The sequence below is a fragment of the Alexandromys fortis genome, unplaced genomic scaffold (genome assembly GCF_014885135.2).
Source record: "Alexandromys fortis isolate MF-2015 unplaced genomic scaffold, M_Fortis_MF-2015_v1.1 scaffold_4, whole genome shotgun sequence".
Classification (NCBI taxonomy): Eukaryota; Metazoa; Chordata; class Mammalia; order Rodentia; family Cricetidae; genus Alexandromys; species Alexandromys fortis.
In genome coordinates, this window is record NW_026067944.1 from 3,551,508 (window position 1) to 3,578,184 (window position 26,677).

General features: G+C 35.1%; 1 protein-coding gene across 2 annotated transcripts in view; it reads left to right on the plus strand.

Moving 5' to 3' along the window:
* Positions 1-8,711: 8,711 nt before the first annotated feature.
* Tmprss15 (transmembrane serine protease 15) overlaps positions 8,712-26,677 on the plus strand; it is a 100,532-nt gene continuing 82,566 nt past the window's right edge. Inside the window, exons 1-5 of one of the 2 annotated variants that reach the window (XM_050148935.1) lie at positions 8,712-8,856; positions 11,655-11,785; positions 12,045-12,112; positions 21,202-21,353; positions 24,735-24,783. In XM_050148935.1, coding sequence (XP_050004892.1) covers positions 8,712-8,856; positions 11,655-11,785; positions 12,045-12,112; positions 21,202-21,353; positions 24,735-24,783 — 545 coding nt within the window. The remainder of the gene's footprint in view (positions 8,857-11,654; positions 11,786-12,044; positions 12,113-21,201; positions 21,354-24,734; positions 24,784-26,677) is intronic. The other variant, XM_050148936.1, reaches the window with a different exon arrangement.

Genomic DNA, 26,677 nt, shown 5'->3' on the forward strand with positions numbered 1-26,677 from the left:
TCCCAATAGATCAGCCCCACTGTCTCAGTGGGTGGGTGGGTGCACCCCTCGTGGTTCTGACTTCCTTGCTCATGTTCTCCCTCCTTCTGCTCCTCATTGGGACCTTGGGAGCTCAGTCCTGTGCTCCAGTGTGGGTCTCTGTCTCTATCTCCATCCATCGCCAGATGAAGGTTCTGTGGTGATATGCAAGATATTCATCAGTATGGCTATAGGATAGGGTCATTTCAGGTTCCCTATCCTCAGCTGCCCAAGGAGCTAACTGGGGACATCGCCCTGGGCACCTGAGAGCCACTCTAGGTTCAAGTCTCTTGCCAAACCTAAGATGGCTCCCTTAATTAAGTTATGTGATTCCCTGTTCCTCTATCCAACCTTCCTTTCTCCCAATCATCCCGTTTCCCCAAGTTCCCCCATTCTCCCCTTCTTACTTTTCTCTCCCCATCTTTCCTTACCCCCGTCCCATCCCACCCCCAAGTTCCCAATTTTTTGCCCGGCAATCTTGTCTACTTCCCATACCCAGGATAACAACTATATGTTTTTCTTTGGGTTCACCTTCTTATTTAGCTTACCCAAGAGATACCCTATCATATGTCAAAAGCATTTGTTCAACTATGTTCATAGCAGCATTATTTGTTATAGCCAGAACCTGGAAACAACCTAGATGTCCTTCAATAGAAGAACGGATGAAGAAAGTGTGGAATATATACACATTAGAGAACTACTCAGCAGTAAAAAACAATGACTTCTCGAATTTTGCATGCTAATGGATGGAAATAGAAAACACTATCCTGAGTGAGGTATCCCAGACCCAAAAAGAGGAACATGGGATGTACTCACTCATAATTGGTTTCTAGCCACAAATAATGGTCATTGAGTCTATAATCTGTGATCCTAAAGAAACTAAATAAGAAGGTGTACACTTAGTCTTAATATAATTAAATTAATACCATCTTTAGATATTTAAACCAGACAATGCTTTTGGATAGGAATTTGGTTAATATGAAGTTGAATGTGAAACACAAAATACTTATTTCATAATCTACATAACTGTAAAAATCTAGTTATATTCTAGTAAAAAGCTCCTCATGAAAGGAAATATAAACAGAAATACAAGCAAACAGACCAAAAAAAAAGTACATGTATACGATTTATCCATAAACAAAAATAAAAGACCTACGGGTCGGAGAGCTATCTTAGCAGTTCAGAGTTCTTACTGCTCTTGCAAAGGAGATAGGTTCCCCAGGACCCAAGTCTGAGGGCTCACAGCCTCTGTAATGTCAGCTACAGAAGATTTAATACTCTCTTCCAATGGTCTCTATGGGCACCTGTACATATGTGCACATACCTTCACAGAAAAAAAACAAAAATTTTAAAGGTATTTAAAGATTTATGTTTATTTTGCATATTTGAGTGTTTTGCCTGCACATATGCAAGGGTAGCAAGTACACACAATGCCAAAAAGGCTAGACAGTGCACTGGATCAAAGGAGGCAATGCACTGGAAGCCTGGGATTGCAGTGTGTAAGTCTGCCTCTGGGTGCTGGAAACTGAGCCATATCATATTCAAGCACAGCTCTTACCTGCTAAGCCATCTCTCCAGCCCCCCAAATGAAAAAAAAAATAATTTAAAGTAATTTGTTCTTTTATTGAAAATAGACCTTTTTCATAAAATGTATTCTGGTTATGGTTTTTCCTTCCCCGATTTCTCCTAGTTACTTCCCTTCTCCCCTCCCATCTGGCACCCCACGCTGTCTGTCTTTCCTTAGAAAACAGGCATCTAAGGGATAATAACAAAATTAGATAAGATAAACAAAACAAATCTTAATATGATTAAACAAGCCAACAAAAAAAAAGAGCTAAAGAAAAAGCACACAGAGCACATATAAAGGCAGAGACACACAGGTTAGCACACACAGGGATGCCTTTACAAAACCAAACTGGAGCCATAATATATATGCTGATAACCTATAAGGTAGAAAAATATAAATGAATAGAGCCCTGAAAACATTATGAGGTAAAAAATCTCCTACAAACCATTGTTGGCCTAAAAGCAGCCACCAACAGAGAAAGCGTTAAAGCTCAACAATATATCTTCCAAAGGTGAGAGTAGGTTTTATTATTATGTTCATTTGTTTTGCTGTACTTGTGTATGTGTGTGTGTTGTTGGTGGTGGTGGTGATGTGTGTGTGTGTGTGTGTGTGTGTGTATTTTCAGATTCTGAGCCACCCAAACAATGGTAGGTATGAGTTCCATCTCGTGAAGTGGGCCTTCACACAAATCAGAACTTGGTTTATTACACCCACAAACGTGCCACTATTACACTAGTGTATCTTGTAGGCAGATCCCTCACTCTTGTAGATTGAAGGGTTTATAGCTAAATCGATGTTTTGTACTGTCTGGTTCTTGTGTGTCAACTAATACAAGCTGGAGTTATCAGAGGAAGGGGCCTCAGTTGGGAAAATGCCTTAATGAGATACAACTGAATGCATTTTCTCATTTAGTGATTAAATGGAAGAATGCCCAGCCCATGGCAGGTGGTGCCATCCCTGGGCTACTGGTCCTGAGTGTTACTAGAGTGTGGGCTGAGAAAGCCATCAAAAGGAAGCCAGCAAACAGGATTCCTCCATAGCCTCTGTATCAGCTTCTGTCTCCAGGTTCCTGTCCTGCTTGAGTTCTTGTCCTGACTTCCTTCAATGAGGTATAGCAGTATGGAAGTGTAGGCCGAATATATCCTTTTTGCCCCAACTTGCTTTTTGGTCATGGTGTTTTGTCACAATGGAAAACTTAACTAAGACGCCTTTCTTCTTTGGTAACATAAAGAGTACCTTCAAGTACTAAGAGCACTAATCCATGAGAGTGAAGGCTCTAGGTAGCTACCAGCTCCATATTCAATGAGTTGTTTGACTGTTGTGTTAGGCAATGGGGCCTTGTTGTCAGTTTGTGGGGAGTCACCAACACCCTGGATTGGTTGGGTGTCAGGTGTGTCCCTTTGGTGAATAGCTCAACTAGATGTAACCCCTTCCCAGGACGAGATGTTTCATTTGACAATGAGAAATGTCTACTTGAGGACATTTTCCTCATCGTCATATGTGTGCATATTTTAGGAAGCTTCTACTATATAAGGTTTCCATATAATGCATCAAATGCCCTTTAATTTTAGCTGTGCCTTCCCTTTCCTCCTCACAATCCCCTCTACCATTTTCCTCTTTGTTTGGTATATCCAAATTCAGTGACACCCCTCCTTGACGATCTATAACTACTTATTCTATTTCCTCTTCCTGGGCAGATCCATGTCTCCTCCATAGTCCAATACCCTCTAACTAACCTCTGAGGTCATATGGATTATACCTTGGTTACCAATGAATTAATAGAAAGTGCGTATATGTGAATATATTTCTTATTTGTTTTTCTAATCTGGGTTACATCATTCAGGATGACTTTTTCTAGCTACATTCATTTACCTGAAATTTCATTTTTAACAACTGAGTAATATCCCATGTGTAAATGTACCACATTTTCTTTACTCATTCATACATTGATTGACATCTGAGGAAAAGGCAGGTAAGATAATGCAGGACTACAAGACTCAATTGACCAGTGTCTATTGCCGCTGTCAGTAAATAGGATAGGAAACCACAGAGGTTGCCATGTCCTATATTCTAATTCTAATTCATTCTAATAATGGACACAGAATATGTTGTAGTAATTGTAATTAAGCAAGTGAAAGACTTGTATGATAAAACCTGTAAGACATTGAAAATGATATCTGAAGATGGAAAGGTCACCCATGCTAATGGACCAGTAGGATTAATATAATAAAAATATTATAAATTTTATAAGTTATTTATAAAATTTTATAAAACTAATTTATAAAAATTATAAATTATTATAAATTTATAATATAATAAAATATCCTATCAAAAGCAATGCACAGATTCCTTTTTCTCAAGAGTTTCCTGGAAATTGCAAGTTGGAACTGCAAATTACAACTCTTGCAGGATGAAGAACCTTCACACTTCCAATATTCTCTTTTGAAGTATATCTTTAGGATTCTATGGATTTGCTTGACTCCTGTTGTTATGTCCCACTTTTTATCTCTAAGCTTATTAATTTGTATCTATCTTGTCAGTTTGTGGAGAGTCACCAACGCCCTTGATTGGTTGGGGTTCAGATGTGTCCCTTTCATGAACAGCTCAATTAGATGAATTTTCACTTAATTTGACTAAAGGATTGTCAATCTTATTGATTTTTCTCAAATAAAACAAAACCCAAGTATTTGCTTCATTGATTCTTTGTAATGTTTCATTGGTTGTTTGTTGTTTCTGTTTTATTGATCTCAGTCTAGGTTATTTCTTGCCTTCTACTCCTTTTATGTGTTATATCTTTTATGTTCTAGGGCTTTTAGGTATGGCATCCCTCAATTTTTTTTAAATGGAGGAACTTACTGTTATAAACTTTATACTTAGAGAATCCTTCATTATGTCCCACAAGTTTAGGTACCTTGTATTTATATTTCTTCAGTTTTCGAAAGTTCTTAATTTCCTTCCTAGGTCAATTTTTTATTCAGTAGTAAGCTGTTCCATTTCTGTGAGTTTGTAAGCTTTCTCTTCTTCCTGTTGTTAATATACAGGTTGAATCCTTGGTTTCCAGATAAGATGCAGGGTGTTATTTCAACTTTCTTTTATCCGTGGAGACTTGCTTTGTGTTCAAGAATGTCATTTGGTCTTTTTCTCTTGCAGCTCTTAAAATTCTCTTTGTTCTGTGCACTTAGTGTTTGATCATCATGTGCTATGTGGTTTCTTTTCTGTTGTAGTCTGTTTAATTTTCTGTATGCTTCTTGTAATTTGATAGGCACTTCTTGCTGTAGTATAAAAACATTTTCTTCTATGATTTTGCTGAAATTATTTTCTGTACCTTTGACCTGCATTTCTTCTTCCTCCATTCCTATTCTTAATAGCCTTTTGAATTATTGGTCTTTTCACAGTGTCTAAGTGTTCCAGAATGTTTTGTGCCATGATTTTTTCTGAGATTTAACACTTCATTTGATGGACATAGTCATTTCTCCTGTTTTGTTTCCAATGCCCAACATTCTCTTTCATCTCACATTCTGTTGGTGATACTTACCTCTGAGGCTTCTGTTTAAAATTCTTACATTTTAACTTACAGTATTTCCTCAGGTGGATTGTCTTTCTTCATTCTAAATCCACTCTATATCTTGGACAGTTTTATTCATTTCTTCCCTCTGTTTGTATTGCTTCCATAGATTTTAAAAGTGGATCCAGTCATATCTTCTTTAAGGACCTTGAACATATGGATGACAGTTATTGTGAAGTCGGTCTTTTGTGCCTCAGCCATATTGTCTCATGGCTTACTGTAGTAGAGTTGCTTGGTTCTAGTGGGGTATATTGCCCACGTTGTTATTGATTGTGTTTACACTTGGCATGTAAAATCTGGGTTTGGGATGATTGTACTTCTTAATACTGATATATGGTCTTTTGCTTACTGGCTGGTGCATAGACCCGAGGGAATGGTGGTAGACAGAAGGACAGGCCACAGAAGATGACTTTCCTCAAAGCTGGAGATAAGACTGCAGTATTACAATTGAAAGACGGGAATTTTCTTCTAACAAGCAAGGAATGCCTCTTTTTGTAGTGCCCATATTTTTAATGTTTTTGGTCAATTTCTTATATTAATTAGATCTCTGTACTTACAGTTACACTTTTCTGTATTTATCTGTATTTTTCTTTTTCATTTTGCTTGGTTTCGGTGATGTTGGGGTAGTTTTGTTTTGTTTGTATTATTGTGTTACATTTTTGTTAATGTCTTGCTATCTGTACTAACTGAAAGAATTAGAAATCCTTTTTTTAAAAAATATCTCCACTGTCTTTATTTTTATTGTATATACTTGTACAGAACCGAGAATTCCACAGTGCTGTTTTTGAGCAAGTGCATCACATACTTTGAGCACATTTACTGCACACTGACCTATATACCCACCTTCTTTCTTCCTGCTCCTTTTCCTTTTCTTCCAAATTCTATCCTTTCTATCTTCTATAAATTTTTTGAATATTTATCAAGCAGTGTGTAAAGCCTCCACCCACATGAATTTTCTTTCACTCCTATCTGCTGAATATATCATCTCATAAATTCTTGCACCATCTCTTAGTCAGGACAAACTGAACATGCCAGAGGGAAACGGTAGTCTGGAGTCTCTCTCCCACAGTGAGCATGACTGTGTATTGACTAATGATCCTGCTTGCTCACAGTGACTGGGAGACCTTTGAACCTGCTGTTCTTGGCTCCTGCAAGTACTGGCAAGTTACTCTTCTGGATACCTAAGGACTTGACCACACCCAGGCAGCACTGACTGTTTTCTATGTACAATTTTTAATTTCATCATTTCTCTAGTGACTTTCTGAGAACTGTTTCCCAACTATTTATATTAAAAAAGTGACCTAATTTATATTGTGTTACAAATAGACACAGAAAGATATTCTCACAACGAATTCTCTGGCTTTGACTTTGGTTTTGGTTTCTTTAAGAATTTTTTGAGTTACTGTTGGGTAAATTTATCAGTATAATTCTCCTTGTTTTATGCTATTATTTAAAACTCAATTGAAACTGTCAAAAAACACTGCATTTTTCTTCTAAATTTATATGTAGTTCTCATGTATATCTACTCCACCTTGAATTTATTCATCCTAGGCTGTGAGGTAATGATCTAGTTTTATTTATTTTTGCTGATAGATAAGAAATCAACTTACCCTCATTCTTTGAACAGTGATTTTTCTTCATGTATTAACAATAACACTCTGTTTAATGTACGATGTTTTCCGTGCACAAATCAAGTTGTTTCTGGGCTCTTTATTCTGTGCTGAGCTGAATTTCTCATCCTTCACTGATCCTATATTCCCATCATTACAACTCTGCAGTGAGTTCTGTTACCTGATAGAGCAGCTCTGATTTTATTTTAATAGCTTGCTTTGTACATTTTAAGACATGGACACATCCACTTGTTTAATGTCACACTGTCCTTCATAAGTTATTGTCTTTAACAAGATAGTCTTCCACATACTTATTTGGACACACTAAGCTATACATATCATGTGAAAGAAATTTTTTTTTTCTTCTCTTATTGTTTGCCTTCCCTCCTCTTCTCCCAGTTCCTCCTCATCACCACCCACCCAATGTTCCCACCCTCCAATTCACTTCTTCTCAGTTTCTGTTCAGGAAAGTGCAGGAATCCCATGGATATCAACAAGCACATGGTATATCAATTTGCCATGTGTTAACACTGGCAAGGCAACCCAGTATGAGGGGCAGGATTCCAAATCTGAACTTTTATATTACTTCTGAACCTAAATACATACCTTTGGGTTTTCAATTTAAAGTTTTATGTGTGATTTCTACACTTGTAATAGTGCTCATGAGCTCAACATTACCTCGCAGAATAAAAGTATATGACTTACCCCAAAATAGATTAGATGCCATTGATTATTTGAATAATTAATTGGTTGATTTATATCCTGGATTCATTGCTATGTAAGTTAAGAAAGTTCCGACTGCACACTCTGCTTTAATTATAAAAAAAAATTCCCACTTTTCCAGAAAGCACAGGTCTACAGTTACATATAAGGACTTCTTAACCGGTACTCTTCTTATATTGGTGTATTTAAGATAATAAAGTATGGGTTGGTCTTGGTGGAACACACCATTAATTCCAGAACCTGGGAAGCAGAGCCAGGTGGATCTCTGTGAGTTTGGGGCTGGTCTGGTCTACAAAGGGAGTTTGAGGATATCCAGTATTGTCAGGATTGTTTCACAGAGAAACACTGTCTTTTAAAAAAAATGATAAAGTACACCAATACATGAGCAAGGTCTCCTCTGCCTAGCATATTTTCTTAAAATAGAAACCAACAGTCTGTTTTTATTAGGGTGATTAATCCCAGATACTGATAATTGCTTACATCACATACAGTAGCCATATGATACCTAAGTGAACTTTCCTTTAAGTAAAATCAATACTGCTTTACATTGCATAACTTCAAGAGTGACATCATAAAATTCACAAGACTTCTGTTTATTTCAATAATGTATCTAGGCACACATGCATACACATAAGAGAAACAGGGAAATAAGAAAGGAGTAATAGAGGGCTAGAATAAGGTACTAGACAATTATACTATATATCTATGTGTGTTGTAGTTTGGAAGTTTTGACCTCCCTACAGAGAAATACTTATAATTGTGACCTGAATCACAGGGCAGAAGGTTGATCTGTTCAGAACACTTATGCACACATCAAGTGCATTTCCCTAATGACCAATTTGTTTATCGTTTTCATGTTTTTAATAGTTCTCAATGAGATTAAGGGTCATTTTTTTGTTTATGGTGTGCATTTCATTGCTCTTACCCTGACAAATGGCCTGTTCATATGATTACAATTTACAGCTCTAGGCATCTGTACTCACTGTATCTTCTTAAATATTAACTGCTTTAAAGATACTGAATGTATGGAGACATACCGCTTCCAGACAGACAGACACAGCACATTCACACTGAAGGCTCTCAGTGTTAGCTTGAATGGTTGGTGACTTTAACATCCTTAGAAACTTGAGAGATTTTACTCTACAGTTAGTATTAAGGTATCAGTTTTGCTGATGTGGAAGACTATTGCCTCTCATAGTTCCTAAATTATCCATCCTTCAAAAAAAAAATGAAGTCAGACAGAAAGGTGGCCGCAGGACGTCATTCTCTCAGCTCTTTTGAGGCAATGCTCTCGGTTCTCTTCATTATTCTTATGGTCCTATGTGCTGGGTTAATTGCAGTGTCCTGGCTGGCAATCAAGGAATCAGAAACAGGTAAGGCATGCATTTAAAAGAAACATGTTCTAAGTCAACCATTGCTGTAATTTATTCATTACTTTGATCATACCACAAGATTTTTTTTTATTTCATTTAAGTGGTTTTGGACATTTTACTTCACAGAATATTAAGAAAATCAGTTGGTATGTCATTTCCTATAATCTCAGATTCAAATTTGGGAATAAAATAGTTTACTTTTTTGCAAAATAATGTTCAGCTTGTTTTTTTATTTTAGAATATAATACAGTAGTTTTGCATATTAAAATGTCACAAACTATACAAGCTTATATACATGAAGAGTAAATGAGCATTATTATCCATTTATATAAAATTACATTTTTATCTATTTTTCATCTAAAATGTTGCTAATAAGTTTGAGTGAACAAATTAAACATAAATAAATATAGACCTATACAAATTTCATTCTACTTGAGAAGTAATATGATAAAAGAAAAGAAAGAAATTAAGCATTATTGTGTAGAACCATGCTAATGTGAGCCAAAACTTTCAAAGACATTCAAATATATCTTTGGCATCATTGGTATTCATGTCTCACCATACAGGTTATGTATGAATCTGGAACAAAGAACTTGAGAACTAGCTTGTTTAAATTAGCAACATTTGGGACATAGGAGACATCAGATCCCAAACTGAACTCCAATTCTAAGAGTTTACTCCTAATTACCACCTATTCACTTATAAGATAAATAAATAAATCAAAATCATCACAATAGCCTGGATAGTAAAGATATTTGATACTATTTAATATGTGTTTTAAAATAATGAATTGTATGTGGACAAATTAATTTTAAAAAGTCATAAACATGAGAATTTTCTTGTGAATCATCTTAGTTTTAGCAAGTATTTTTGGATAAGCTATTTCCCCTGACAGATCAATGTTTAAATTGGAACATAATAAAAAGATTTTGTAGTTTTGTAGAAATAATTTTAATATAATCCCTGATAATTTAAATATAACCATCTAGAAGGAATTTTCCTTTAGGCTAAACAATATTTGTAAGTATTTAGGATGAACAATACACAAGTTTCACTTAGTTTTAAAAAAGTGGATGTTTTAGGATTATTTATACACTTCAAGTAACTTTAAAAAACATAATAATTTTGCAGTTCATAAAGGATATGTCATTTATCCTTTCTATAATAGGAACATTATTTGTAAATGTTGATGCAATGTAATGAGGAGTAACTCAAAATAAACAGGAATTTGAATTTAACTAATAATAAAACATCAGAAGAAATCAAATGTATTATAGTTATGTAATTTTTGTATTATGAAAATATTGTAAAGTTTTAACACTTTTAATTGAAATAGATTTATATCACATTCACCCTCTACTTCCTCCCTCAAGTCTACCCCAGATGACCTCCTTTGAAACCGTCTCTAGTCCCAACTCTCAAGTTAATGGCCTCTTTCCTTGGCTATTATTATGTGCACATATATGTGTGTATATGTACAATTTTAAAATGCTGCAAAAATTATATAGAATGCTTATATAACTTTCATCAAACTTGATGTTTTCTGTACATGCATACAAATTCTCTACTACAAAATTCACATTGCTATAATAATATTAACTGAATTATATTCTTTATTGAGATGGCTGGTTTCTCCATAAACTTTCTAATGTCTAGAATGCAGTTCAGTTCCATCCATACACAGACATGCTAATAAAGGTCTCTGAGCCTCCTCCAACCAGACATCTCTTAAGTCTTTCGCCATTTTCTGTATTTAAGTGGGAAGTTTTAAATGTAATTTAATTTGTTCGCAAAATAGGAAGTACATAAATGACAGTAAGTACATAATTGTTTAGGTGAAATGTTAAGTGTAGCACTTAAGATATTAGCTTTAATATTTTTCTGGACAGGAAAATGATGTGTTTAAGAACGTTTTGGAGTTATAGTTAGTCACACGTACATTTAAATTTCACTTCCTTTATTGTTCATCTTTACTTCCTTAGGAAATTATGTCTTTCTAAGCCTCCATTTCCCTGTTGTAGAAAAGTAAAAATAACTTCTGATATCACACCGTTGTGAGAATTATTTAATGTTATTATTGTATTGGCTAATGATTTTATCATTCATCTATCAAAGAAAATATTCAGATAGAAAGACTGTTTAGTTTGTTCACCTTATCTTACATTATTTCCTCACTGAGACTGTATTTTCTACATTATTCTCAATAACTTCTCCAATGAAGATAGGTCTTGTCTAATGCCAAAAGTCACACATGCCAAATTTATAATTACTAGGATGTAAGAAGTGGCTTCAAAGCCGTGTTTCAAAGTTACACATGGACAGAAATCTTCACAGAAATTCACATGCAGCAAGCCAGCAGTGTACTGGAGGCTTGGGGTCCAAGAAACATCTAACAGCAGCTACACAACTTTTAATGGTCCGTTTCTCACTATGCTTTCCTGATTCACTTCCCATAATTGGTAAAGTATGATTATGCCCTGTGACTTCCAACAGGAATCTCAATTTGAAAAGAAAATGAAAAAAAAAAACTGTATGACTTGACTTCAAAGAAAGGGAGAACGAACAATAGGAGAGAAAGTAAGCCTATATTTTTAGTCTTTTAAAACAACCAGATACGTAAAAATTAAAAAGGAGAGGGAGTAGCTGGTTTTGAAAAAGGACCGTAAAGAAAAAAACAGAATTAAATAATTACAGGGAAAGTATATTAAATAAATGTTGTTGCCTTTATGCCATAAACCAGGATGTAATATTTTCTTCTATTCATAACCAGGAGCTTTATTTCTTTTTAATTCATCTAGATGCAGCCCTTGGAAAAAGTCATGAAGTCAGAGGGACATTTAAAATAACATCTGGAGTGACATATAATCCTAATTTACAAGACAGACTCTCAGCAGATTTCAAAGTTCTTGCTTTTGACCTTCAGCAAATGGTAGGGGACTGTCTCTCCTCAGCTGGTTTAAAATCTCATAATCAATTTTATTAACTTCTTTTCAAATGATACATAGTGCACTTTTTTTTACTCAGAAAATATCAGTAAATACATGCCATCTTCAGGATTCATAACTGTATGAAACGCCCCCACCATGAATAAGACTTGCTCAGTTCTAAACAAATGGATTACCTGTATTTTGTATAAAAAGTTGATAAAAAAATAAATTCTCAATTTAATACATTTCTCATATTTTCAGATAGATCAGATCTTTGAATCAAGTAATCTGAAGAATGAATATAAGAAATCGAGCGTTTTCCAATTTGAGTGAGTATACTAGAAACCATTCTGCTGATAGAACATTGATCCCAGCCAACACTCTTCGTTTTCTCTCTCTCTTTTTATTTATTATTTTGGTTTTTCCAGACAGGGTTTCTCTGTATAACAGATCTTGCTTCCCTGGAACTGGATCTGTAGACCAGGCTGGTCTCAAATTCACAGAGAGCCACCTGCCTCTGCCTCCTGAGTACTAAGATTAAAGGCGTGTGCCACCACCACCCAGCCAACACTCTTCTCAAATGTGTTGTGCCATTACGTGTAGGAAAGAGTAAATATTTTCAACATTTTGTGAGGATTTGGAAATGTTTTATAGTAAAAAATTTCATTTTTAGTAAGAGATAATAGTAATATTTGATAATTGATATATTAACGTGTTTCTCTTACGAGGGTAAAATTGTACAGATATGTGTAGGATGGAAACTGAATATATGTACAAAGAGATATAGTGCATAATTTGTTAAGAACATGTAAAAGAAACTTCTTAGTTATAATTAAAATAATATGTCACCTAGCTTGTTCATATTATAAATCACAAAAGAGAGAAGATATGTTAACATTTTTATCTAGAGAAAAAAATGTGATTGTAGCATCCTCTACTCCCTTCTGGCCTCTGTGGGCACATGTGCACATGAACACACACACACACACACACACACACACACACACACACACAGAGAGAGAGAGAGAGAGAGAGAGAGAGAGAGAGAGAGAGAGAGGTAGGCACACACACAAAATATTCATAATTACAGTGATACCTCAGTCTAAAGTATATATTCGTGAGTGGATATGTTAAGCTACACTATATATGTAAATATAGCATTTCCTATAAAAACATTTAATATGGGATTTAACCTCTTAAAAACTAATCTTTCTTCAGATGGTGTTTCATGTGTCTCTGTTGAATCATTGTCTATAAAGAAAAGTCCATGACTCCCTGACCTGTTGTCCTGCTTACATCACCATGAATCTAATAATTTATAAACTGGGATGACAAAGGGGACTTTGAAACAGAGATACTCATAAACAGTGTGATTAGCAAAGAAGATTGTACTGCTAATGAGAATCAGTGTGATTTACAGGAAAAGGTAAAGGAGCGATCTACTCAAAAACCACAAAATTCAAATACAAATATAGTTGATTGAGCAATACATTTTGTATATAGAATAGAAAAAACAGACTTTTAATTTTCTAAAATGAGAGGGAAATAAAGTGAAAGCCACTTGCGTGAAAAAATAGGTATCAAAAGGTCACTTTTGTTGTCTATAGATAATTTTTGTGTAAAACACTATTAAAGACAGAGAAGAAAGCTAAGCACTGTAAACCATAAGGCATACAATCATAAACTGTAATATCAGTTTTTTGGTATATTTTTTCTAGCGGTTTCATTCTCCTCTGAATGTCTCACTTACTTCATTTCCAAAGCTGACATTTTATTGGAAAATTCTATCCTTTATTTCTCCTTTGCTTTGTTCTGCCTCCTGCTCTTTCTTCTTCAAAAAGTAATCAGTCTATAAGAAAACTTACAGCAGAATCTGTACTAGGAGTTCCTCATTTTTAAGCCAGAGAAGTAAACACTGAGGAAAATATAAAACCTGTAGTAGAAAGACTACAAAAGCACCTTATTTTGCTCTGTATTTTGTCTTAAATCTTATCTGTATAAATAGTTCCTTAAATGAAGTTCTTCTCTGAAACCAATAGTAGCGATTAGAGTAAGCATGAAGACAGGTAATAAATCAGATTATTAAGTAAACGAACCCAGTCTGAGGCTGATGTGTGGTGGTCAATCCAGAAGCCTAGGAGGAGTATTCCAACATCATATTTCATATCAAATATGATGCAAATGTAACTCCTTTTTTTACAAACCCTACATTTCTTTGCTAATAAAAGCTACAGAAAGTTGGACATGCAATAAGAGTTCTACCATAACTGTATTGTGAACATGATGTAAAGGCATATAGACATATTAAAGTTGTGGGCAGGTGTGTGGGGATGTCATGCCATAGATGGAGACTTAAGTGTCTTCTGTTATAATGCAATCAGCATCATTCTTTTCTTGTTCTTTTATTTCCTTCTCAGAATGGCACATCACTGTCATGTTTCTTTCCACTGAATAATTTATAATTATGTCTTTAATCTGATGTGAATCTTGACTGTCTGTTATCTCTGGAAAACAGCGTTGCTCTTATCTTTCCCGAATGATCTTCAGCTTAGTCCGTGATACCTCAACTATTCTGTGAAGCAAATTCATGCTTTGAAAGAGATGGTGACCTCTCTGCTGTTGCATAGCGTCTTAGCTGGGGTCATCCTTGAAGATTCCTAGGGTTTTTCCTAGTGCTCTGTTTCTCAACAGCCCTTTAATGGCTCCATCAATTGAGATATCCCTTTCCTTTCTCTCTTTCACTGTCCTTTCCCATTCTTGATCATTCCCTCTTGATTCCTCCCACCCTCCTTCCCCTCTTCCCCTCCGCTGCTACCTTCCCTTCTTCCCCTTCACAATTTCCTCACGAGGTCTCTCGTGATGCTACACAGATTATTAGAAATAAGTTAAGCAAGTTATGAGAGTTAGCCAAGAAGATGCTAGATATAACGGGCCAATCAGTGTTTAAAAGAATGCAGTTTTCATGTAATTATTCTGGGTAAAGCTAGCCAGTGGCTGGGAGCTGAAGCGGCCTGCAGCTCCATCTACAAGGTCTTGTCTGCTTCCCCTTCCCAGGGGGATCCATGTATGTCTCTCTTAGGGTTTCTTGTTAGCTAGCTTCTCTTGAATTGTGGACTATAGGCTGGTTGTCCTTTGCTTTATGTCTAATATCCACTTATGATACAAACCATGTTTGTATATCTGGGTCTGAGTTACCTCACTCAGGATGGTTTTTACTAGTTCCGTCCATTTCCATTCAAATTTCAAGACATCTTTGTTTTTTACTACTAAGTAGTACTCCATTGTGTAATTGTACCATATTTACATGTTTCAAGAAAGTGAAACTGTTAACAAGATATATCAACATCAAGAAATGCCTAATGTTATTAAGTTACAATCCATAGTAAATTATTCATATACATTGCATAATGGTCCAAGGAAATATAAAAGAGTTAAGATAACTTCACCCAGCTTTGGACTGGCTGCTTTGTCTGAGTTATGTTCAGAATTTCAGAAAGAAGTTTATTCAATTTCTACAAATTGAAATTATTTGTTCTACTTAAAATTGATGTTCTCAAAGACTAGGAATCTAGGTTTAAGGTTTCTATGCACATAATAAAACCTTTTATTAAGGAATTATTCTTAGCACCATGTCCGTTTTTTTGTTTGTTTGTTTGTTTGTTTTTCCAATTTCAGCTACTAGAAAGAAGCTTTGTTCCCCTCAGCCCAATGCAGGTTTTATACGTTCTCATCTACTGTTGTGTCTGTAGTAGGACACCTTAGAGACTGAGTTTAGCTGCCTACTCATACCTTGGGTCTTCAGCTCCTGATGACTCTCTAACATTGCCACTCAAAATTCAGGCGTGTTCCTATATACTGTCTCGGGCACTCATTTGAATTTCATAAGTCCTTCCTACTTTGTTTTAGCATCTGTGCTGACCTAGCACATTATGCATACACCCCCCACAACCATCTTTCATTCTTCTGTGTTGTTTTCTTCAAATGGACTCCCATTTTTTTTTCTCCTCCTTAGTGTCCTTCCTTTCTATCTTAGTGACTGCTAAGCACCAATTCATGTCACATGTCCACTGATGCTTAACCGCCACTCTTTTCGTAATGAGCACTCTTCTCCCCAGCTCATTCAGAACTTTGTGTATCAAACAAAACATCACCCCAATATGTGATGGAATTGCTTGCTTATCTCCTTATTAGACAGTAGGGTCTGACTAAAGAGGTCAGGAGAAGACCTTGGTTCTCCTGGAAGTGATGTACTATTTTGAACAATCATATGACTGCTCAAAACCTAATCTCTATCCTTTGCAAGCATAAAAGTACTCTTAACCACAGACCACTTATTCCAGCTCAGAACCCTCTGTTTTTGAGACTAAATGTCAAAAAAATATGTCTGAAAAAAATGGCCTTAGGTCAAATAAAATTAATGGGAAGAAGGCAGGTCAAAATTGCGGCGAACTCCCTGACCAGCAGGAAAGAACAGCCACCAGACGAGGATTCTTCCCAAATCACGCTTTATTGGAGCCTCTTGGTTATAGGGAGAGCAGAAAGCGAGGGGCCCAGAGCTCTGAGCTGTAGCTGCTTATATAGGGAGTCTGCCTAGCAACCTTTGATACTTTGATACTTTAACTGCTTTTCTGGAGACCCACAGGCCGGAAAGAAAGCAGGGGAACATCCCTGCCAATTACAGACCACAAGGAAGTTCCCCTGCCGGTCAGGGGAAGTGTGGGCAGCTAGATCACAACAACTCATCCTGTTTTCTGGTGGAAGAACTGCAATCTCTATTATGGTATCAAGCGAGGCCGGGGCCAAATGCCATCTTGTAATGGCAGCCACTCAAATCGGCTCCCAGCACAAAATCTTGCCACTTTCTTTGAATTGGTAACCTGAAAAAGGGGGATATGGGATGGGGAAAGAGAACATGGAGACATTCTCAGCCATTTAATTTTATCTCATGTATGTATGTGTACACGTGTGAGTGTGTGTGTTGATGCATAATATTTCATTTGAACACAGAGTTCACCCACTCACCTAAACTAGCTAGCCAGCCTGCTATCAGCCTTTCCCACCTCTGTCTCTTTAGTGTTGGTATTAAACTTATGAGGTAAATGCCATCTTAGCATTTATATGGGTGTTGGAGATTGAAATTCCAGTCCTCAAGCTTGAATGCCATCCTGTCAGTCTCAGATTATCTTAAATAATCATGAATGAATATCTATACTCAGGAAAAAAGGACAAGCTCATCATTAGATTTAAGCATCTCAATTTTTATTTGAAATATAAAAACAATATTAACATAACCAAGAAACAGAAATTACTAATTTCTCTTCTACATAACAGTATCCATTATATAAATATATAGTTAACAATATTTTAAAACTATTACAATTACAGTGACCTCACATGGCAAATGTGTCATCAAAATACGTCACTAAGAATATCAAAATTAGTCATTAATCTATTTTATCTTATTTTACAAGTATTTAATGTTTTTGCCACTTCCTGAAATAGTAGTGTGTGTGTGTGTGTGTGTGTGTGTGTGTGTGTGTGTGTGTAAAACAAATATGAAGAGAAAAAGTTGTTTTTCTCTCTTTTGGGGACACTGAAAAATGTTTTGATTCACAGAGCATTAGCAGTTGACTCTTTTAATAATGAGATTTTTGCCCTCTGTGGCCATGTGCACTTTAAGTTTGCCCTTTGCACACAGATGAGTCACCAAGTTCTCACAGGAAAGAGCTGTGTTTATTCAGCAAACCTAAAGGTTATCAGTATCATTAAGGAAAATATGAGATAAGAAGCATTTTGATCTATTACATCCAATCCCTCTGCACAATGATAGAATATATCTAGCTTTAAAATTACATGGAGAAAAGGAGAGACAAAAAGAGGAGGGCCATGTAGTTCCTCTACTAAGAGAAGTTTCTTTGAAATGATAACGGCCATTATTTTTTTTATAGAAATGACTTTCTCATTTATCTTAATAAATAAATTAAACCTAAAAGCGTCCATACAAATCATTGATAAACTACCAAAAATAAGTTTTTGCCTGCTTATGAGATGGAACATATATACTTATAATTTTTTTAATTTCTACTTTATATCTATGTTATCTCAGCATTTATACTGAACATGAAAATAAATTGTAAACGATACAATTGAATGTGTATCTATAATATAGAACTTTTATCCTCACAGATATAAATTATTGAGTACAATATATAATTCAAAACTAAAAATACACATCTTTCATACAAATATGTTTTTGCTTGAGGGTGAATTATTCCAGTTAGTCATAACGTGGTAAAGAAAAATTTCAGAACTGCATTTCTGCCCCAAATACCTTGTGTCTTCTACTGCTTGATTCAAGGTACACAAAATCAAGGGTTCTGAATAATTAAATGTGTAGAAATACATAGAGCAGATGCGGATTTCATTTCCATATAAATCATCTTTTTTACAACGCAAGAGAAAGTAAAACCGCAGAACTGATGAGAATAGATAAAAGATTCTGAGCTCTTGTGCTTTATTTTAAACCATATTTAATCCAATCAGCTCTAAGTCCATACTCAGTCAGCCATGTTTGGCAAAGGACATAGATTCTGGAAATATAAAGAAAATGGGGAAGGATAAAAGAAAGGATGAGGAAAGGGAAATTGGAAAGAAAGGGGGAGGAAACGGAAACTGTACATATTGAAAGCATATAGGAACAAAACAACTTTCTTTCTTTTGAATGACAAAAACTTCCAAGTATCTAGGTTAGCTATTTTCCCCTCTGTGCGTATGTGTAATTCTTACAATAAATCAAGACATTAAATATATTTACCTGTTTCTTAGATGGTGTCTATTAGTCCTTAAGAATAGTTCAATAAAGTGTTAAAAATACAGCGGTGGGAATTTTATACAAGTGCTTCTAAAGAAGAAAGACATGGGTATCACATCTGTTATGTATATGTGTGTGTGCATTTGTGTGCTTGTGCGTGTGTGTGTGTGTGTGTGTGTGTGTGTGTGTGTGTGTGTGTGTGGCATAGAACTCTGCATAAAGTTAACCCTCTTACTCTAGGTGTCAATGTTTGTATAACTATAGAGAAAACTGTGGTCAGTTGAAAGTATCAGGAAAACCTAGTTCAGTCATCCTTTTCACTAAGAATGGATGAAACCTGAAAGTTGGATGCCAGTTAATCTGTTTTTAACTTTCATTAACAAAGGATATACTTACTCAAACCTTTAAAAGGTGGAGGTATTTTTGCTGTTATTTTGTTTTGATTTTCTGACATCGCACGGTCTTGGTTTCTGTGTAGGTCAGTTCAGTGGTCTATTGACAATAACATAAGAGATTCAGTGTTTAAATTCTCCATTATGAAACACGTGACTTTCAATGTTGGTTACCCTAATGATCCCCAGATGGCCCTGAAATGGTCCTCAAATTCTGGCTTCTATAAGGAGGAGCAAAATTAGTCTAATAAATAAAGCGGTATTTCTCTGTACTTTTCTGTTCAAAATAAGAGTCTAATTGTCTTTTTCCAGTATTCTCACATTCCACTAATAAGGGCCCAGTTGAAAGAAATGGATAAACACAAATGGAGAACATTCACTCTTGCTTGGGACCAGAATTTAGTTCCTAGCACCCACACCAAGTGACTCACAACCACCTGGGGATCCAACTTCCTCTTCTGGTCTCCAGGTGCATCTGCGCTCATGTGCACACAGCACAACACTCCTACCACAAATACACATACACATCAATAAAAAATAAAATATTAAATATATATTTTAAAAAGTCGGGGTCAGCTGGTGTTGAAAATATAACAAGTGTCGAAGATCAGATTATAAAAAGTATTTATAAATATCTGAATCCTTACTAAAGACAGAAAGTTTCTTACATATGGACATTCAGGAGCTCTGAATGCTTATCAAAGTGCGGTCCAACTAATAAGTTTTGGTTACTGTGATTTAAGAAAATAATTGGACTGTCAATCTTGCTCACATTTACAGATAATTAACTTAATAGAAGTGAAGTGTGGAATAATTATAACAAATTATCTTGGTCATTTAAATAATGAAAAACCACCAGCATGGAAAGGAATGATTCCTCCTGAGCTATGAACCCGCAAACTAACACATGTATTAAGAGAAGACATCAAGTCCTGTGAGATGATAAACTACTGTGGTCTTCCAGGAAATTTCTGATCTTGGTATATAATGATGAAATAAAAAAAAATATCTTTTACTCCTGGTTCCAGCAGGACAGGTAGATAATGACATCAGAGCTAACAAGGCCTTCTTTGGAGATGCCCATTAACTTGGAGATACCAAGGTTGCATTACTAGGACTTTGTGTTAGCATCAGCATCTAAGGTCTTTGAGTTAACATCAGCATCACCAAGGCCTTTGTTTTAGCATCAGCATCACTAACCATGTCAGGGCTGGCTCTTTCTGGTTTGTCTTAAGAAGTCAACTTCAACCTGAGAATTGTCAGGGCAAAATGGAGATCAGAGCTTGAGTTTTCCCTCCAGGGTGGTGGTAAGCTTAAGAGGAAACATGAGGTTAAGGGAAAGGTAGGAAAGAAAACAAAACATATTCTCTCAAGTGTCTCTATTGTTTCCAAATGCATTCCTTTTTAATCTTTTCTCACAATGTAAAAAAAATGCCATTTAAAATGCAAAATACAGAGAGGAAGTTAAAATAAAAGGAAAGAATATTCCCCAAGGCCGCTAGGTTAAATTCTCCTGTTGTAACAGATTCTGTGGGCAAGAAATTTCTTAAAAGAATAAATATCCCAAGTGTCTAGTAATTCAGGTATGTGTCCTTTCTTTCTATGCACCAAAATCAAGACATACTTTAAGAATTTAGGTTACGCAAAAGAATAAGGAAAACTAAAATACAAATGTTTACTGAGTCTCAGAATCAGGCAGTCTTAAATTTGTACAGTTTATTTGAAACAAGTATGAAATTACATCAGACTTCTCTTGACCTAAGAATCCCCCAGACACATTGCAGACTCACACACTTCATTCCTTCAAACAATAAAGTGACAGAACTCTGTGTGACACAGTTTAATTTGACACAAGAGACTAAGGAAGAGCCCTGTGTTCCTGTGTGCTACACTGAGCACTGGCTCCAATGTTGGGCTGACTTTAGCACTTCTGTTCTTAGAAAAATATTGAAAGTTTTAGTTACTCTTTCCTTCCTTTGTAAACTAAAGATAATACTTTACAATATCTATTATATGAGTTTTTATTTCTTTATTTTAGAGAAGAAATCTTTACAAGGTATTGCAGAGCAAGGCGCACAGTGAGTTACACTGTTGTAATGAGGACTAGGACCGGATGACTAACTAGCAAATTTCATAGACATTTTGCCTGAACTGAGACAAATCACTTGAAGATACCTGACTCTTTATTCTTCTGTCATTTTTTTTTTCTTTGCAGAAATGGCAGCGTTATAGTCCTTTTTGACCTTTATTTTGCTCAGTGGGTATCAGATGAAAATGTAAAAGAAGAACTGATTCAAGGCATTGAAGCAAATACATCCAACCAACTGGTCACTTTCCGTATTGATTTGAACAGCATTGATATCACAGGTATCTGTGAACATTATTTGATTTCTTTGAATCATTAAGCTATGAAATTAAGATTCTAGCAATATAGGAAAGAGGCAGGAGAATCATCCTTGGCTTTAGGAGCATGTCGCGCCGCCTGAGGTAACACATTTACATGAGAAAAGTGAAATATTTGAAGGGAAGTATCAGTGAGAGGAGTTTGGAAACTATCGAATATAAAAAAGATTCTGAAAATGTCAGTGGGCATAGATGTTTGTGAGTCTTGTCACATTCTATCTACTGGTCAAGTGTATTCTGACTTTTCTGGAGTCATTTATTAGAAAGTCAAATTAGAGAATTTGTGATTGAGTTTCAGACCTTATAAGATTACAGTCAAGTGGCAAGGACAAATGTCTAATTAGAAATGGAAAAGAAGACAAAAGATGGATTAATACATTTAATCCAATTTAATTTCCTATTGAAAAAGTTAACTTTTTTCTTAAAGTGATAAAACCTTTTTTATCCTAAAAATACACAAAAGAAGAAGACCACGGGGCTCAAAGATAACATCAGAGACTGGGGAGATGGCTCAGTAGGTAGCAGTGCAAGTCTGACAACCCGAGTTAAATCCCCTAAACCTAAATTGAGAGACAGGACTCCACAACTCGTCTTCTAACTTCCACAAGGATCCCCTGCTCAGACATCATGTCCACAAATACACACGCACACACCATCACACAAAATGATAAGTTAATTTTAGAGTAATATCCAAACAATATATCTACCGGATCTTCAGGCTCAGATATGATGTTTTCTCTTTAAAGGTTCCTATCGAAGAAATAGTCTCCCATTCAGACAAAGTTTGAGAGGTAGTTGGATCAGGAAAATGCTAAATTACCCAGGCAATTAGTTCATTAATGAGCTTCTTGTTGAGTGAGCTATTAGGAGGTAGGGCATCTTTGGAGAAAGCGGGTCATTTTATGTGGTTTTGTAGGATATACATATATGTGTATATGTATGTATGTATTTTTTTATTTTTTATTGATTTTATTGAGCTATACATTTTTCTTTGCTTCCCTCCCTTTCTCTCTCCTCCACTTCAACCTGTCCTATGGTCCCCATGCTCCCAATTTACTCAGAAGGTCTTGTCTTTTTCTACTTCGCATGTTGATTAGATGTGTGTATGTCTCTCTGAGGGTTCTCATTGTTGTCCAGGTTCTCTGGGATTGTGACTTGTAGGCTGTTTTTTTTTTTTTTCTTTATGTCTAAAAGCCACTTATTAGTCTGTACATATGATATTTGCCTTTCTCGTTCTGGGCATTTTTAATTTAACAGTTATCAGTTGACAGTTTAAGATATCTGCATAACGGCATTATCCCAGCTGAAGAATCGCCTCCGTTTATCAGCCCGTGGTTGTATATGCTGTCCATGTTCTTGCTAATTAACATAGGAGAGATTATCCTAAGGTGGCTGATGCCAACCCTGGGGAGATGAGCCAGGACAGTATAAGTAATGTCCCTGACCAAATTATGAAAGGGAGTAAGGACACAGACTTTCCTCTGCTTCCATTCCTGCCACAGTTCTTGCCCTGATTTTCCTAGATCATGACTAGGAACGCAAAGGTTTGATAAACACTTTCTTGTCCAAGTTGCTTTGGGTCAGGAAAAGAAACTAGAGCAGCTAATAAAATTAATCTCTTTATTAGGAATTTTGTCAGGTTGTCTTCAAATGCTGTTTCTGTGTTCCAGGGTACAATGTAGGATACTACTCTGTTTATGAAGAACTATCACTTTAATACTAGTATTATAATATACTTGACAAAATATATTCTTGCTTTTTCACTTCCTACCCCATCCGTTGGCATTTATCCCTAACCCAGAAACAATAGAGCTAGTCATCATGGGCTGAAACCTCTGAAGCCATGAGACTAAATAACCTTTCCTTCCATAGGCTATCTTATCATATCAACAATTAAAATTATAAAATATACTAAGGTTATTCTATTTTTTATAGTTCCCATTCATTCTTTTTAGTTCAAAGGGTTATTTGAAGTAGTTTAGTTCAGTTATAGACAATAGTAATTTTATCTACTTTTCTATTTTCACAATGCCTTATCTCTAAACACTGAAGCTAAGAGTATTTCAGAATTCCTATTTTTGTAATAACAAATATGTAATAGTAGATTTGAACCTCGGACGCATTTGGTATAGTGTAATTTTCTTGACAGAGTTGGTTTAGGAAGCACAATTTCCAGTCACTCCCCTGCTTAATCCTTGTTTCTTTTTTTTTGTTTTGTTTTGTTTTGCCAAGAAGTTAATTCAATTTCTCTGTGTCCCAACTTAAGCTGTGCTTCATGGAATGCACTCTATGGAACACACACACTGTAGTTTGGATTCTTATTAAGTTAATCTGAAGATTACCATAAACCATCAGTAACTACACCAGATACATTACCCATTGAACCATTTTGTAATCAAATCTAACAAAACTTTTTTTGTGAAATCATTTCACCATTCCCATTTTACAAAGTAAAAGACAAAATCCAGAGGACTTTGGTAAATTTCCTTTCATGTATTATATACAACAGATGAAGGACTCTAATCCAGGCATTTTGAGAATACTGCCTTTCTTCTTAGTCATCATACAAAAGTTTGCTCGTAATAGTTATATTACTGGAAAATAATAATTGATTTTTTAAAATCATTTTCCTAAAAAAATTATTTTCTCTTTAATATGTGTTCATGTTGATAGTCTCCTTGATGAACAATTTGACAGATATGCTAAAATAATTTTTATTAAGCCATATACCTTCATGAGATGGAAGATGAAATTTATGGTCAAAATCACATACTGATTAAAAAAAATCATATCCTCTTAAGTTTATTTCAGTCTGTCTTGCACATGCCATAAACTCTATTTATCAGTGACTTAAAAACATGCTCAAATCAAAGTTATGCTACAATTGATTTATTGAGCTGTCCTAAAACACATCTGCAAGTATAGCACCAGGCTTAATTTTAGATATTTATGTTTAATATTTGCATTTTGTAAATTTTCAAATATATTTTATTTTTACTTGGTTATGATAAGTCCTGGCAAAGGAAAGATCTCATAGGTAATGTTATATTAGTATAATATAAACTATTCCATGTAACTGAAAGCATAAATAATTAGGTACTTTTCTTGAATCAATACAAAACCAAGCAAACTTAGCTTAGGCAAATTATATAAACTGATCAGGAAGTCACTAAAACATATCTAAACTATAATAGCTGCAGAGCAAATAGTAATATCATGAGAGCAAGTAAACTGGAATTCAAAGGATTAGATATCTTTTGAAGAAATATTCAAACTGTATTCAGTGTTTTTATAATGCATTTATATTATAAAGCCATGTATAAAATCATCTTTACTTTCTTCTAGCATCTTTGGGTGACTTCTCCACAGCATTCCCTGTCACTACTTCAGCTGGTGTTTTGTATTTATAGCGTGTGTGTATGTTCATCTTTATTTATGCATCCACAGTTATGTTTGTGAACATGTAGAGACCTGAGGTTGAAGAATTCTGTCTTCCATCAGTGCTTTAAATCTTATGTTTTGAGAGAAGGATATAGGACAGACAGCCTGAACAGTAATCTCTGAGGTCTCACCTGTCTTTCACTCCACTCCACTCTAGGATTCCAGATATATACAACCAGACCTGAGGTTTTGAGAAGAGTCCTGGGAATCTAAACTCAGTTTCTCATGCTCACATGACAAGCATTTTTCTGAATAAGCCATTTTGCCTACCCACAACTAAGTGATATCAAATTTCACAACATTAGAAAAAAATATTTTATTTCTGCATTTTGTCATGATGTTTAGCCTTCATTTTAAAACACAAAAGTCATATTTTAATTGTAGTATAGCTGAGAGTATTAATATACCTATTTACCTATGCCAAGGGCAGGTATTTCTGGTTTCAAGACTCCTGGTTTATTTTAAACTTTATATGATGCATTTATAATTCCAAAATTGGCCCATGTCAGGAGGTCCTGGTGATAAAAACATTAAAACAATAATTAATAAAATAAATATTACGCTTCTTGGAAAAAGAAAACCACACTGTCGTACTAAGCTATCCACTTCCCACTTGACACTTTGTGTGGTTTATTTAAATTTTCATTTTTGTTCATAATGTTTAGAACTTCCTCATGTCTCATCAAGTTAACATCACTATTAGAAGAGCTAATTTAGAAAAATTATCAAAACTTTTATTAAAAAATTAACACTTAGTTATCTTAAAAATGTGATCTTAATTTTTCATGGGAAAAGTATTAAAATAGCAACCAGAAAGCTAAAACTTCATTGTGGCTCTGCTAAGTACAAAATCTACCAGGCACATTGTTTTACAAATTCTTTGAAATCAAAATTCTGAAGTACGTATGATTAGTAATCCTCCCCTAAATACTGCAAAAGTTGTACTAAATGTCAATCTTATCTGCATATCATTAAGAAAAGGAAATTGTCACAAGATCATAAAGGTAACACTTTTAGTGTTAACCACAATCATGACAATATTTGAGACAAATATTAGATAGTACATACTGGAACCAATAAGTGCAGCATTTAATTTTCTGAAAAACATCTTTTTCATACTAAAAAGAACATATCAGAATAAATAGAGAAATAGAGCTCTGTGGATAAAGTGCCTCCTGTTCTGACAGAAGACTGGAGTTGGGTTTCAGCACATACATTATAGCTATTACTGCATCTCCAGGATATCTAATGCCTTCTGGCTTCCATGGGCACTGCACACGCATGTGTATGCACGCACGCACGCACGCACGCACACACACACAGAGAGAGAGAGAGAGAGAGAGAGAGAGAGAGAGAGAGAGAGAGAGAGAGACGGTGCACCAATATACATGCAAGACACCTATACACATAAAATAAAGATAAGTAAATCTTTTTTAAAACATGCCCGGGGTCACAAAGGCTGTATCAATCCTAGAAAACAAAACTCTGTCTCTTGATGTTTCATCTACGGGCTTAAGCTCACCCCAGTTGTATCAAGCTCAAAATCTTTTAGCTCACAGGCATATGAATTAATGAATCCTGGTGCTTACTGAATGACCATTGAGTAACACCCCTAATTTAGAAAAAAAAAGTAAGTAAAAATATAAAACCTTAATTTTAATATTTTGAAAATCAATTAAAAGTAACTATGAGAACTGATAAATTTGTCCCCTTAGTTCATTAATCTAATTTAATTATTTTGCTTTGTAGATATGTATCAAAACATCATATTGAATCCCACAAAAATACAAAATTATCTTTAACTAAAATAATTGAAAAATATTAAGATAAAATATAAAAAGTTTGGG